A 15406-nucleotide genomic window follows, 5' to 3' on the forward strand; every position below is an offset into this window, starting at 1 on the left:
CAATAACAATAAGCATACAGTAAAGGACATGTGCAGGTTGGTTGGTCTGTCAGACACTGTCCCTCATCTTATTGCAGGCAGCAATGTAGTGCACTGCCAACCCACAGCTCTCTGTGTCCTCCCCCAACATGACAGGTAGCCTATTCTCATCAGAGAGGTCTTTGAACCCTTGAATAAGGGTTTCAAATGTGTGGAAATTACACTCTAATTGTTTTATATTTTTGACATTTTGTCATGAAATGCAGCCCTGTCTCAGTTTCTGCTGTTGTGCAGTGGTTGTACAGCCTTTCCTCTACAGGGAGCCAGGTTTTCCTGTGTCTACCCTTCTCAATGGCAAGGCTGTGCTCACTGAGCCTGTACTTTGTCAAGGTTTTTGATCAGTAACCATGGTTCAAGAGTTAGCCACGGTGTACTGTCGATATAGGGCCAGAGAGCACTGCATTTTGCTTTGTGCTTGTCTTTCCCAATAAGCAATGTAGTTTTGTTTTGAGTGTGTTGGAATTTGGTTTATCCTGATTGATTGGATGTTCTGGTCCTGAGGCTTCAGTGTGTTAGTAGAACAGGTTTGTGAACTCAGCCCCAGGACCAGCTGGATGAGGAAACTCTTTTCTTTGCTCAGCTCTTGCCATTGCAGGGCTTGGTAGTGATATGAGAGGGGGTCACTGTATTTTAGATGTTTCCAAAAACCTATTTGCTCTTTTTTGAGTTGCATTCATTGTTTGTAGTTTTCCTCTGGACATGTAGGAGAATCTTACAGAACTCTGCATGCAGGGTTTCAATGGGGTGTTTGTGCTATTTGATGAAATCTTGTTTTGCAAGTGGACCCCACACCTCGCTGCCATAAAGTGGACCCCACACCTCACTGCCATAAAGTGGACCCCACACCTCGCTGCCATAAAATGGACCCCACACCTCGCTGCCATAAAGTGCAATTGTTTCAATGACACAATCAATTAGTTTTAGCCAAATTTGAATAGGTATTTCAATTTGAATTTGTTTTTTAATGGCGTAGAATGCCCTGCTTGCTTTCTCTCTCAGTTCATTCACTGCCTCATTAAGGTGTCCAGTTGAGTTTATTTTTAAACCTTAGTAATTGTAGTGTGTGCAGTACTCTATATATTGTGTACCAATTGAGAACTTTGGTCTAATTCCCTGAGATCTGGATCTTCTCTGGAAAATCATTATTTTGGTATTTTTGGGGTTTACTGCCAGGGCCCAAGTGAGGATTTTTTCTAGAATAGTGGCCAATTTGTTGATGTAAATATTGAAGAGTGCAGGGCTCAGATTACAACCCTGACGAAGGTCCTGCCCCTGGTTAAAAAATTATGTTATTTTCTTGACAATTTTAATGCTGCACGTATTGCCAGTATACATTGATTTAATTATGTCATATGTTTTACCCCCTACACCACTTTCAATAACTTTGTAGAACAGTCCTGTATGCCAAATAGAATCAAATGCTTTTTGGAAGTGTCACGGTCGTCATAAGGAGACCAAGGCGCAGTGGGATAAGCGTACATTCTATTTTATTAAACGAATGCAACACTGAACAAAACTATACAAAATAACAAAACGAACCGTGAAGCAATATGACTAGTGCGAACAGGCAACTAAACATAGAATAGTAACCCACAAAACCAAAATGGAAAATGGCAACCTAAATAGGATCCCCAATCAGAGACAACGATAAATATTCCTATTCATGGAACAAGTAAATTCTAGTAGTGTGTGTGTGTGTGTTGATGTATTGGAGGAGCTGTTTAATCTCACTTAATTCTAGAGGGTTCTCCTGTCCTCTGGCGACCTCTGCACAGCTGCGTTATTCCTGCTGTTGGGCCCAGTGGAGTGGAGGAGAGCCAGTTCTGGGCCGTGGGGCTTCCTCTCTGGTCTGGTAGGGGTGGTGGTCTGGTGCGGGGTAGCAGGCTAGGCCCGGTCCGGTCTGACTAAGCCGATGGAAGTGGTGATGCTCTGGTGGTGGGTGGGGCCTGTGGGGTGCGCTGGGTCTGGTGTGTCATGAAGGGGCCTGGGGCCCCTTGTTGTTGCAGTGGCCTGGTAGGGGTCTCTGGGTGGTCCTCTGCCCAGTACATCATGGGGTGTTTGTCTACCAACTGCCGCGTCCTTTAGAGACTTGGCAAACATCCCTACTGTCTGCTTCCTCAGGTGGGAGTGGTCGTGCAGATGCTCTGGGGTGATTGTTGGGTGGTGAGCAACGTGTAAGTTCGGGAGTAGGCCACACCCTCTGGTGATGTCAGCGTTGACTTTCTGAATGGTACGGGGATGAAAGTCTTTGCGGGGCAGCAGAGTGGAGATGGTGATGTGGGAGTTGGGGAACCACTCAAGAGGCCCTCTCTCTGCTACTCTGTTGACCAGGCTGCCTACTCTCTCCTGCTCCTCTCGCAGGTTGTTGGTGCCGGTGTGAATAATAATGTGGCCTGGTGTGCCAAAGTCAGGCTGGAACAGGATGTGGAGTGCATTCTGTGTTTTTGGGCACCACATTTTGCACAACTTGTGTTGGTGGAAGATCTTCTTGGATGGATTTCCCATTTGAGTCAATGAGGATGGCCACCTCAGTGGGTCTTACCAGATTAGTGCGTTTACGTCTGGGGCTGGAGTACACAGGGGCCCGTGTACATGGAAGGGTGTGTGGGGGTGTGTCAGGGGGGGCCAGAGAGCTTCTCTCTGTAGTAGGTGTCCACATGTGAGTCTCCTTGTTGACTGGGGATGTGGGTAAAATGTTGTCGGTTTGGGAGTGGGTTGTGGGTAGAGGTCGACCAATTATGATTTTTCAACGCCGATACTGATACCGATTATTGGAGGACCAAAAAAGCCGATACTGATTAATCGGACAATATTTGTATTTGTAATAATGACAATTACAACAATACTGAATGAACACTTATTTTAACTTAATATAATACATCAAGAAAATCAATTTAGCCTCAAGTATATAATGAAACATGTTCAATTTGGTTTAAATAATGCAAAAACAAAGTGTTGGAGAAGAAAGTAAAAGTGAAATATGTGCTATGTAAGAAAGCTAACATTTCAGTTCCTTGCTCAGAACATGAGAACATATGAAATCTGGTGGTTCCTTTTAACATGAGTCTTCAATATTCCCAGGTAAGAAATTTTAGGTTGTAGTTATTATAGGCATTATAAAACTATTTCCCTCTATACCATTTGGATTTCATTAACCTTTGACTATTGGATGTTCTTATAGGCACTTTAGTATTGCCAGTGTAACAGTATAGATTCATTCCCTCTCCTTGCTCCTCCCTGGTCTCGAACCAGCAACACAACGACAACAGCCACCATCGAAGCAGCGTTACCCATGTAGAGCAAGGGAAACAACCACCCCAAGACTCAGAGCGAGTGACATTTGAAACTCTATTAGCGCGTGCTAACTACCTAGCCATTTTACTTCGGCTACACCAGCCTCATCTCGGGAGTTGATAGGCTTGAAGTCATAAACAGCGCAATGCTTGACGCACAACGAAGAGCTGCCGGCAAAACGCACGAAAGTGCTGTTAGAATTAATGTTTACGTGCCTACTTCTGCCTACCATCGCTCAGTCAGATACTTAGATACTTGTATGCTCAGTCAGATTATATGCAACGCAGGACACGCTAGATAATATCTAGTAATATCATCAACCATGTGTAGTTAACTAGTGATTATGATTGATTGTTTTTTATAAGATAAGTTTAATGCTAGCTAGCAACTTACCTTGGCTTACTGCATTCGCGTAACAGGCAGTCTCCTTGTAGAGTGCAATGAGAAAGAGAGGCAGGACGTTATAGCGTTGGACAAGTTAACTGTACGGTTGCAAGATTGGATCCCCCGAGCTGACAAGGTGAAAATCTGTTGTTCTGCCCCAGGACGAGGCAGTTAACCCACCCTAGGCCGTCCTTGAAAATAAGAATGTGTTCTTAACTGAATTGCTTAGTTCAGTAAAGGTATCAAAAAATATTACAAAATTTAAAATTACTTTTTTTTAATCGGCAAATCAGCGGCCAAAAATACCGATTTCTGATTGTTATGAAAACTAGAAATCGTCCCTAATTAATCGTCCATTCCGATTAATACCTCTAACAGAGCCAGCCTGTCTCTCAGCAGGCTGATGGCGGTGTAGCTGGGGGGCTGCTCGTTCAGCTCAGTAACCCATAACTCTAACAGAGCCAGCCTGTCTCTCAACATGCTGATGGTAGTGTGGTCTTGGCTCTGGTGGTTGTAGGCAGGCAGGGGGGAGGATGGTCCTGCTGTTGGGGTGCCTGAGGTGAGGGGAGAGGTCGGGGTACTGCACTTGTCTTTTTTGCTTTCCTCTATCTTCGTTAGGGTGGGGAAGTCCTGCACAACAGAGCTGAGTGCAGCCTCACTGCCCTGGACCATGACAGTGCCGTTCTGGTATGTTTACCATCAGAAACCTGTTTTCCTGGTCCTTATCGCTGTCCTCAAACATGTGTATTTGCCTTCCCTTGCAGATGCCTTTTTTTGTGGTGTAGCTGAAATCCCTGGTTACAGCAGTATGCCAGGCAGTAGTGTTGTCTGTGTAGAATAACAGGTTTGTAACAGTCCTGTTTTGTGAGCAGTCGGCAAACAAAGTTTCTGGGTTCTCCCTCAGAATTCTGTTTTTAAAATGGATTCTTCCCTGATTTGATTTCTGCTGGATATTCAAAAATGGGGGGGGGGGGGTCTCTCAGTCTCTGGTGCTGCTGGCACTGCCTCGGTGGCCATGTTGCAATGGTTACCAGCAGTAAACAATTAGAGCTAGATGGTAAAGTAGTTGACAGATTTGAATTTGGCTCGCTACCACGATTAAGATTGGTCTTTTAACTCTCTCTGTCAATCTTTTCCTCCTGTGTTGATCTTCAGTTGTACAATTTGATTACCTATACATTTTTTGCTCATTTAATCGTGTCAATCTCGCTCTTAACAACCAAAAAGTTAACAAGTCAGGAGCCGTTCTTCTGCATGACTTCTCTCTCTCTCTCACTGTTCATCTCTCTTTCTCTCCCTTCCTCCTTATTTCCCTTCCTCCCTCAGGTCGTTTCGGCCGTTCTTCTCCTTGCTTCAGACCTCTCAGCCTGCTGGAGTGCAGCTATGGGCTGTCTGGGCTATGCATCTTGTCTGCACTCAGAACGGTGAGGGTGTGTGTGTCATTTACAGTACATGGTATCATTTGGGGAACTATTTCAATAACTTGAAGATAGCTGTAAAATACTGGGCTGTAGGCACATGCATAGTCCTTTGATCACATAGAATGTGTGTGGCCTGAGGCGTTCCCTCACTAGTTTGTCTATATTACTGAGGTGCTTTAAATACATTGTATATAATGTGTGATTCTATTTTATTCCAGGTGTGCAGTACTGCCATATGCTCCAGGTGGAGGGGGCAGTGGAACTCCTAAAGACATTGTCCTGTGACCTTGACACCCACAGCAATGTCAGAGGGATGGCAGAGAGCATCCTGGGTATGGTGGAGCGCCACCAGACCACCAGCAATCCCCTGAGAACACAGACAGAAAAGGGACATCATGGGAGGTCATGATGGATCTGTGACCCTTGACCCCTTAGTCACAGGTGTGTTAAAATATGAATGGGATCTGACATCTCTTTCTGTGTACAGTCTACTATATGTATTTTTTAGTAGTTGCATTGGTGGGAATTAGGAAAATAAATATTAATATATTTGTTAAATGCTCAGAAAGACACTTTTTGACATCAGACTCCTCAATACCTAGCTGTAGAAATCATTTTTCAACAACAACATTCTAAAAGATCACTGGAGTTGTTCTACAGGTATGTGACCTGGATAGTTTCTGCTTTTAAAAAGAATAGCAGAGCTATTTTTAGTCGATAATTAAAACAACTTTCAAAAGAGACTAGAATAATCAGCTCTCCGAATTAAACAGGAATGTAACAACAAACGGGTGTACTGTGTGTGTTTGGAGTTTAAAATCCAATCTCTGTCACCAGAGGGCTCTGAGGTGCTGTGTATATACCGATGATGTATATAAACCCTGGATTGCTGATACAACATTTGCGTAACAAGTCACATAATGAGGTGCATGGACTCATTCTGTTTGCAAGAATAGTGTTTAACATTATTTTTGAATGACTACATCATCTCTGTGCCCCACACATACAAATATCTGTACGGTCCCTCAGTCAAGGAGTGAATTTCACACAGTTTCAACCACAAAGACGAGGGAGGTTTTCCAATGCCTCTCAAAGAAGGGCACCTATTGGTTAAAAAAAAGCAGACATTGAATCTACCTTTGAGCACGGTGAAGTTATTAATTACACTTTGAATGATGTATCAATACACCCAGTCACCACACATATACAGGCGTTCCTTCCTAACTCAGTTACTGGAGAGGAAGGAAACCGCTCAGGGATTTTACCATGAGGCCAATGGTGACTTTAAAACAGTTAGAGTTGAATGGCTGTGATAGGAGAAAACTGAGGATGGATCAACAACATTGTAGTTACTCCACAATATCAACCTAAATGACAGAGTGAAAAGAAGGAAGCTTGTACAGAATAAATATATTCCAAAGCATGCATCCTATTTGCAATATGGCAGTAAAGTGAAAATGTTGCATGGAAATGAACTTTGTCCTGAATTAAAAGCATTATGTTCGGGGCAAATCCAACACAACACTGAGTACCATTATTCATATATTCAAGCATGGTGGTGGCTGCATCACGTTATGGGTATGATTGTCATTGGCAAGGATGAAAATAAATGGAATAGAGCTAAGCACATGCAAAATCCGAGAGGAAAACCTGTTTCAGTTTGCTCTCCAACAGACATTCACCTTTTAGCATGATAATAACCGAAAACAAGGCAAAATACACATGAGTTTTTTACCAAAACGACATTGAATGTTCTTGTGTGGCCTAGTTACAGTTTTGACTTCAAATCTATGGCAAGACTTGAAAATGGCTCTCTAGCAATGAACAACCAACTTGGGAGAGCTTGAAGAACGTAAAAAAGAATGTGCAAATATTGTACAGTCCAGGTGTGCAAAGCTGTTAGAGAAAAAAGCATCACAGCTGTAATTTCCGCCAATGGTTGAATACTTATCGAATCAAGAAATATTTGTTTTATTTTTCATACATTATGTAGAAATGTTCACATTTTTATTCCTTTTTGAAAGAGTATTTTGTGTAGATCGTTGACACATTACATCTATTTTTATCCCACTTTGTAACACAAAATGTGGAAGAAGTTAAGGGGCGTGAATACTTTCTGAAGGCGCTGTATGTATTGGCCATTGAGGCTTTGGCGCCACCGGTCTGCCATATTGGCACTCCCCAGTAGGAGAGGTCCTCCATAGGAATGTTTCAGGGACAAAATAAAATGTTTAAGTATTTTTTGGTTGTAGTGAAGACAACATTAGTAATCTCAAATTTGTACTTTTAGGAAAATTATATATATATATACATTTCTCACAATATAATTTACTAGTATGCATTAAGGTATCTGTAGTAGAGTAAATGTGGCAAAAAGTAATGTAGACATTAAATGCTTTCTATAGCATCCAAAATATTTTTGTTGTGGGGAGTGCCAAGATGGAGGCATGGTGGCTTTAAAACCTGTTGAGTGTAGGGGGCAGTATTTTGATGTTTGGATGAAAAACGTACCCAAATGAAACTGCCTATTTCTCAGGCCCAGAATATGCATATTATTGTCAGATTAGGATAGAAAACACTCTAAAGTTTCCAAAACTGTCATAATATTGTCTGTGAGTATAACAAAACTGATATTGCAGGTGAAAACCTGAGGAAAATCCAACCCGGAAGTGCTGTTTTTCCTGAAAGCTCTCTGTCCCATAGCCTGCCTTCGCTCCATTTAAAGGGATATCAATCAGATTCCTTTTCCTATGGCTTCCCCATGGTGTGAACAGTCTTTAGACATAGTTTCAGTCTTTTATTTGGAAAAATGAGCGAGAAAGATCACATCGCGTCATTGTATGGCTGGGTGCCAGCAGTGTTTTGCATTCGCAACAGCTAGAGTAGACATTTTCTCTCGCTCTTCTATTGAAGTAGCTACAGTCCCGGTGGACATATTATCGATTATATATTGTAAAAACAACCTGAGGATTGATTATAAAAACGTTTGACATGTTTCTACAAACTTTTCAGATACTATTTGGAATTAGTCTGCCCGTTTTTGACCACTCAAGCCTGTGGATTTCTGAACATAACGCGCCAACCAAATGGAGGTATTTTTGATATAAAATAATCTTTTTGGAACAAAAGGAACATTTATTGTGTAACTGGGAGTCTCGTGAGTGCAAACATCCGAAGATCAAAGGTAAGCGATTCATTTATTGGTTTTCTGACCAATCTACTTGGCTGCTAGCTGTTTGTAATGTTTTGTCTACTGAGAGAGATGTCCTTACATAAACACTTGCTATGCTTTCGCCGGAAAGCTTTTTTGAAATCTTACACGCCAGGTGGATTTACAACACGCTAAGCTGTGTTTTGCTATATTGCACTTGTGATTTCATGAAAATTAAATATTTTTAGTAATTTAATTTGGCGCTCTGCAATTCAGCGGATGTTGACGAAAATGATCCCGGTAACGGGATGAGTGCATCAAGAAGTTAACACAGTGCCCCTATCAGTCATCTAGTGCATATATATACAGTGCCTTGCGAAAGTATTCGGCCCCCTTGAACTTTGCGACCTTTTGCCACATTTCAGCCTTCAAACATAAAGATATAAAACTGTATTTTTTGTGAAGAATCAACAACAAGTGGGACACAATCATGAAGTGGAAAGACATTTATTGGATATTTCAAACTTTTTTAACAAATCAAAAACTGAAAAATTGGGCGTGCAAAATTATTCAGCCCCCTTAAGTTAATACTCTGTAGCGCCACCTTTTGCTGCGATTACAGCTGTAAGTCGCTTGGGGTATGTCTATCAGTTTTGCACATCGAGAGACTGAAATTTTTCCCCAATCCTCCTTGCAAAACAGCTTGAGCTCAGTGAGGTTGGATGGAGAGCATTTGTGAACAGCAGTTTTCAGTTATTTCCACAGATTCTCGATTGGATTCAGGTCTGGACTTTGACTTGGCCATTCTAACACCTGGATATGTTTATTTTTGAACCATTCCATTGTAGATTTTGCTTTATGTTTTGGATCATTGTCTTGTTGGAAGACAAATCTCCGTCCCAGTCTCAGGTCTTTTGCAGACTCCATCAGGTTTTCTTCCAGAATGGTCCTGTATTTGGCTCCATCCATCTTCCCATCAATTTTAACCATCTTCCCTGTCCCTGCTGAAGAAAAGCAGGCCCAAACCATGATGCTGCCACCACCATGTTTGATAGTGGGGATGTTGTGTTCAGGGTGTTGCTTTTACATTTACATTTACATTTAAGTCATTTAGCAGACGCTCTTATCCAGAGCGACTTACAAATTGGTGCATTCACCTTATGAGATCCAGTGGAACAGTCACTTTACAATAGTGCATCTAAATCTTAAAGGGGGGGGGGGGGATACTTATCCTATCCTAGGTATTCCTTAAAGAGGTGGGGTTTCAGGTGTCTCCGGAAGGTGGTGATTGACTCCGCTGTCCTGGCGTCGTGAGGGAGTTTGTTCCACCATTGGGGGGCCAGAGCAGCGAACAGCTTTGACTGGGCTGAGCGGGAGCTGTACTTCCCGTTTTGCATTGTTGCCAAAAAGTTCCATTTTGGTTTCATCTGACCAGAGCACCTTCCACATGTTTGGTGTGTCTCCCAGGTGGCTTGTGGCAAACTTTAAACAACACTTTTTTGGATACTTTTAAGAAATGGCTTTCTTCTTGCCATTCTTCCATAAAGGCCAGATTTGTGCAATATACGACTGATTGTTGTCCTATGGACAGAGTCTCCCACCTCAGCTGTAGTTCATCCAGAGTGATCATGGGCCTCTTGGCTGCATCTCTGATCAGTCTTCTCCTTGTATGAGCTGAAAGTTTAGAGGGACGGCCAGGTCTTGCTAGATTTGCAGTGGTCTGATACTCCTTCCATTTCAATATTATCGCTTGCACAGTGCTCCTTGGGATGTTTAAAGCTTGGGAAATCTTTTTGTATCCAAATCCGGCTTTAAACTTCTTCACAACAGTATCTCGGACCTGCCTGGTGTGTTCCTTGTTCTTCATGATGCTCTCTGCGCTTTTAACAGACCTCTGAGACTATCACAGTGCAGGTGCATTTATACGGAGACATGATTACACACAGGTGGATTGTATTTATCATCATTAGTCATTTAGGTCAACATTGGATCATTCAGAGATCCTCACTTCTGGAGAGAGTTTGCTGCACTGAAAGTAAAGGGGCTGAATAGTTTTGCACGCCCAATTTTTCAGTTTTTGATTTGTTAAAAAAGTTTGAAATATCCAATAAATGTCATTCCACTTCATGATTGTGTCCCAATTGTTGTTGATTCTTCACAAAAAAATACAGTTTTATATCTTTATGTTTGAAGGCTGAAATGTGGCAAAAGGTCGCAAAGTTCAAGGGGGCCGAATACTTTCGCAAGGCACTGTATAGATAGATAGATAGATAGATAGATAGATAGATAGATCATTGGTCTATACCGGTCCCCACTGTCAGAAGATGTTACTGCCTCTGCCCCCTATTCACAGTCGGTGTTCCAATTCATCCCAAAGGTGTTCAATAGGGTTGTCAGGGCTCTGTGCAGGCCAATCAAGTTCTTCTACACCGATCTCGACAAGCCATTTCTGTAAGGATCTTGTCATGCTGAAACAGGAAAGGGCCTTCCCCAAACAAAGTTGGGAGCAAAGAATCATCTAGAATGTCATTGTATGATGTAGCCTTAATATTTCCCTTCACTGAAACTAAGGGGCCTAGTCCGAACCATGAAAAACAGCCCCGGGCCGTTATTCCTCCTCCACCAAACTTTACAGTTGTCAGTATGCATTGGGGTAGGTAGTGTTCTCCTGGCATCAGCCAAACCCAGATTCATCCTTCGGACTGCCAGAAGCTTGAATCATCACTCCAGAGAACACGTTTCCACTGCTCATGGTGGGCTTAGGCTTGTGTGTGGCTGCTCAGCCATGGAATCCCATTTCAAGAAGCTCCCGGCGAACAGTTCTTGTGCTGACGTTAATTCCAGAGGCAGTTTGGAACTCGGTAGTGAGTGTTACAACCTAGGACAGACCCATTTTTTTCACTTCAGCACTCCGCAGTCCCGTTCTGTGACCTACTTGTGGCCTACTACTTAGTGGCTGAACCGCTGTTGCTCCTAGACATTTCCACTTCACAATAACAGCACTTACAGTTGACCGGGGCAGCTCTAGCAGGTCAGACATTTGACAAACTGACTTGTTGGAAAGATGGCACCCTATGACGATGCCACGTTTAAAGTCACTGAGCTCTTCAGTAAGGCCATTCTACTGCCATTGTTTGTCTATGGAGATTGTGTGGCTGTGTGCTGGATGTTATACACCTGTCAGCAATGTGTGGCTGAAATAGCAAAATCCACTCATTTGAAGGCGTGTCCACAAACATTTGTATATATAGTGTAACTTGAAATATGACCCTCTGGAGTGGTGTACTATAGTCAACTTGCCAGAGGTCATTGGAACTCTGGGGAACAGTCTTGAGGGGGTCAAAGGTCACATTCCCCTGGAGTGTGACATTGGAGAATTTCAAGTCGCGAGAAGGTTGTGAGAAAGATGTTAGACTTAGGGTAACACAGAACTTGTTGTGGATTTGTTTGCAATTTAATCCCTTTTCCCCTAATAATACTATCTTGCCACAAGGCTAATCTGAAAACACTCCCTAAATTTTATCAGCATATCGAATGAGCTACCCGGGCGGAAAAAAAATCCTGGACCATTGTTACTCGAACTTCCTCGACGCATACAAAGCCCTGCCCCGCCCTCCTTTCGGAAAATCTGACTGACTCCATTTTGTTGCTCCCAGCCTATAGACAGAAACTAAAACAGGAAACGCCCGTGCTCAGGTCTGTTCAACGCTGGTCCGACCAATCTGATTCCAAGCTTCAGCATTGCTTCGATCAGCATTGGACAATAATATTGATGAATAGTGATGTTGTACCCACAGCAATTATTAACCTTCCCCAACCAGAAACCGTGGATTGATGGCAGCATTCTTGCAAAACTGAAAGTGCGAACCACTGCTTTAATCAGGGCAAGGTGACCGGAAACATGACCAAATACAAACAGTGTACCTGTTCCCTCCCAGGGAATCAACAAGCTAAGAGTCAGTAGAGAGACAAAGTAGAGTCGCAATTCAACGGCTAGCTGATAGCCTGTTCATTATTCCCGCTGATAGCCTGTACATTATTCCCACTGATAGCCTGAACATTATGCCTACCGATAGCCTGTACATTATGCCTACCGATAGCCTGTACATTATGCCTACTGATAGCCTGTACATTATGCCTACTGATAGCCTGTACATTATGCCTACTGATAGCCTGTACATTATGCCTACTGATAGCTGATAGCCTATACATTATTTCCACTGATAGCCTGTACATTATTCCCACTGATAGCTGATAGCCTGTACATTATGCCTACTGATAGCTGATAGCCTGTACATTATTCCCGCTGATAGCCTGTACATTAGTCCCGCTGATAGCCTGTACATTATTCCCGCTGATAGCCTGTACATTATTCCCACTGATAGCCTGTACATTATGCCTACTGATAGCCTGTACATTATGCCTACTGATAGCCTGTACATTATGCCTACTGATAGCCTGTACATTATGCCTACTGATAGCCTGTACATTATGCCTACTGATAGCCTGTACATTATGCCTACTGATAGCCTGTACATTATTTCTACTGATAGCCTGTACATTATGCCTACTGATAGCCTGTACATTATGCCTACTGATAGCCTGTACATTATGCCCACTGATAGCTGATAGCATGTACATTATTCCCACTGATAGCCTGTACATTATGCCTACTGATAGCCTGTACATTATGCCTACTGATAGCCTGTACATTATGCCTACTGATAGCCTGTACATTATGCCTACTGATAACCTGTACATTATGCCTACTGATAGCTTGTACATTATGCCTACTGATAGCTGATAGCCTATACATTATTTCCACTGATAGCTGAAAGCCTGTACATTATTCCCACTGATAGCTGATAGCCTGTACATTATGCCTACTGATAGCTGATAGCCTGTACATTATTCCCACTGATAGCCTGTACATTATTCCCACTGATAGCCTGTACATTATGCCTACTGATAGCCTGTACATTATGCCTACTGATAGCCTGTACATTATGCCTACTGATAGCTGATAGCCTATACATTATTTCCACTGATAGCCTGTACATTATTCCCACTGATAGCTGAAAGCCTGTACATTATGCCTACTGATAGCTGATAGCCTGTACATTATGCCTATTGATAGCCTGTACATTATGCCTACTGATAGCCTGTACATGATGCCTACTGATAGCCTGTACATTATGCCTACTGATAGCCTGTACATTATGCCTACTGATGGCTGATAGCCTGTACATTATTCCCACTGATAGCTGATAGCCTGTACATTATTCCCACTGATAGCTGATAGCCTGTACATTATGCCTACTGATAGCTGATAGCCTGTACATTATGCCTACTGATAGCTGATAGCCTGTACATTATGCCTACTGATAGCTGATAGCCTGTACATTATTCCCACTGATAGCTGAAAGCTTGTACATTATGCCTACTGATAGCTGATAGCCTGTTGTGATCTATATTAAAGTGATACCTGAGACTGAGACAGATGGAGGGAGAGAGAGAGACATAAAAAGAAAGGCAGAGGGAACACAACAGTTGAAAAAGCAGGGTCCATGGCCACCAGTCAGAAATGTCACAAAAAACGAGGAGTAAAGAGAGTGAGAGTGATAAAGGAGAGAGACTGATTGGAGATAAGGAAGTGGAACAGACAAAGTGAGGAAAAATAAATGATAGACTCCGCAAATATGTTTTAGGCCCTCGCCCGCACACACAAATACCACAGAGGAAATTGCGGATTGCCTATCTGTCTGATCCAGACTGAAATATAATTGTACTTCTCATTCCTCTGTGGGAGCTTAGCGTGAGTAAGCATCTCGTTATCTCACTCTCCCAGCCAACTCCATTGGATTAACATCATTTTGGACCAGTCTGGACACCCAGAATACTCTATCCAATATTTCATAGTACTCTACATTGAAAGACAGAGAGAGATGTGTGTGTGTGTGTGTGTGTTTACCCCATTAGGTCAACAACACGTGTGACTTATTTTAGTGTTAATGAAAGAGCCAGTGTCCCTCTACAGAAGACTGTCAGAGAGACCAATCCAGTGGGAGATAGAGGACAGTCAGACATGGATACTGTGGGAGTTACAATGACTGTATATATGGATGGACAAAGCCATTGATCACAGGACACCATTCATTTCTATGTGAAGATTCACTAACGTTTTGAAGCCATGAAGTCGGCTAAGATGGCGTCTCATGGAGACATAACATGCACAGTTTAAGCTACTCCAGGATGATGTTGCAGGCTAGCTCAGTGCTGCCCGCTCTCATTGAGTAACTCAAGTTGAAGGCCAAACGGGGTACCGCATGCTGCCATTAGCAAGTAATTATCCCTTTTAACTCCTTCTGTGTATGATTTTATAATAATCGGTTCAAGGACATACATCTGGTGTATTAGAAGCAATTATTAGTACTATTGTCTTCAAATTTGTATTTATTTACACATAGATTGCCTTTTTTCCAGTCATTATCATGGGGATCCTGTTTTCTGCTAACAATGCCTGCAGTACCGTGGTCGGCCTTGAACTTCCGTTGCTTCAATGAGAGTGGGCAGTTGTTCACAAGACAAAGCAGGAAGCCTCCACAGGCTGTTCTGTGATGCACAAAAGAACACCACATGTCCAATCCAATTACTTTTATTGCTGTGGAAGGGTAGAGAGTTGGCAGGCCCCTTGAGCCTGTTGAGCAGTTATACCACAGAGGAACCAACTGCATCTGGCCTGCCCTACTACATCAGTCAATCATACTGTACATCAGTCGTTCATTTGATTAATCAACCTGTGCTTTTTCAGATTCTCTTGGTTTTGTGCTGTCAGAATAAATGGGCAAGTTCGTGACAGACACAACCACATCAGAAAGGTACAAAACAGGTACAGAACACTCATTATATATCGTTGTATATGTTTACAATTGTAAGCATAAGAGATGTTCACTTAATATAAGTTACAGTAGTTGTCTTCTGTCCCGACCCCAGCTTACAGTAAATCTATAGTGTTACTTTTGATTCTATCCAAGGACTTGTTATGAAGAAATAATGAAAAGTCGGCACCCAGTTCTTAGTTGGTGTGGGTGTGTTTGTGTGCGTGTGTATTGGGGGG

The 15406-nt window shown here is 42.6% G+C and overlaps 1 protein-coding gene across 8 annotated transcripts in view; it reads left to right on the top strand.

Annotated features, from left to right (window-relative positions):
• Nucleotides 1-6290, top strand: part of LOC124009816 (protein zyg-11 homolog) — a 27952-nt gene extending 21662 nt beyond the window's left edge. The window contains exons 13-15 of one of the 8 annotated variants that reach the window (XR_006834321.1): nucleotides 4336-4561; nucleotides 5044-5141; nucleotides 5357-5397. Coding sequence is in view for 5 of the 8 variants with exons in the window: in XM_046322000.1 (XP_046177956.1) it covers nucleotides 4336-4404; nucleotides 5044-5147; nucleotides 5357-5547 (364 nt within the window). In the remaining 3 variants the exon portion in view is untranslated. Of the gene's footprint in view, nucleotides 1-4335; nucleotides 4562-5043; nucleotides 5148-5356 lie in introns of those variants that run through there. The other 7 variants (XR_006834322.1, XM_046322000.1, XM_046322001.1 and 4 more) reach the window with 7 other exon arrangements.
• Nucleotides 6291-15406: the final 9116 nt, after the last annotated feature.

This window comes from Oncorhynchus gorbuscha, linkage group LG22, assembly GCF_021184085.1.
Source record: "Oncorhynchus gorbuscha isolate QuinsamMale2020 ecotype Even-year linkage group LG22, OgorEven_v1.0, whole genome shotgun sequence".
Taxonomy (NCBI): Eukaryota; Metazoa; Chordata; class Actinopteri; order Salmoniformes; family Salmonidae; genus Oncorhynchus; species Oncorhynchus gorbuscha.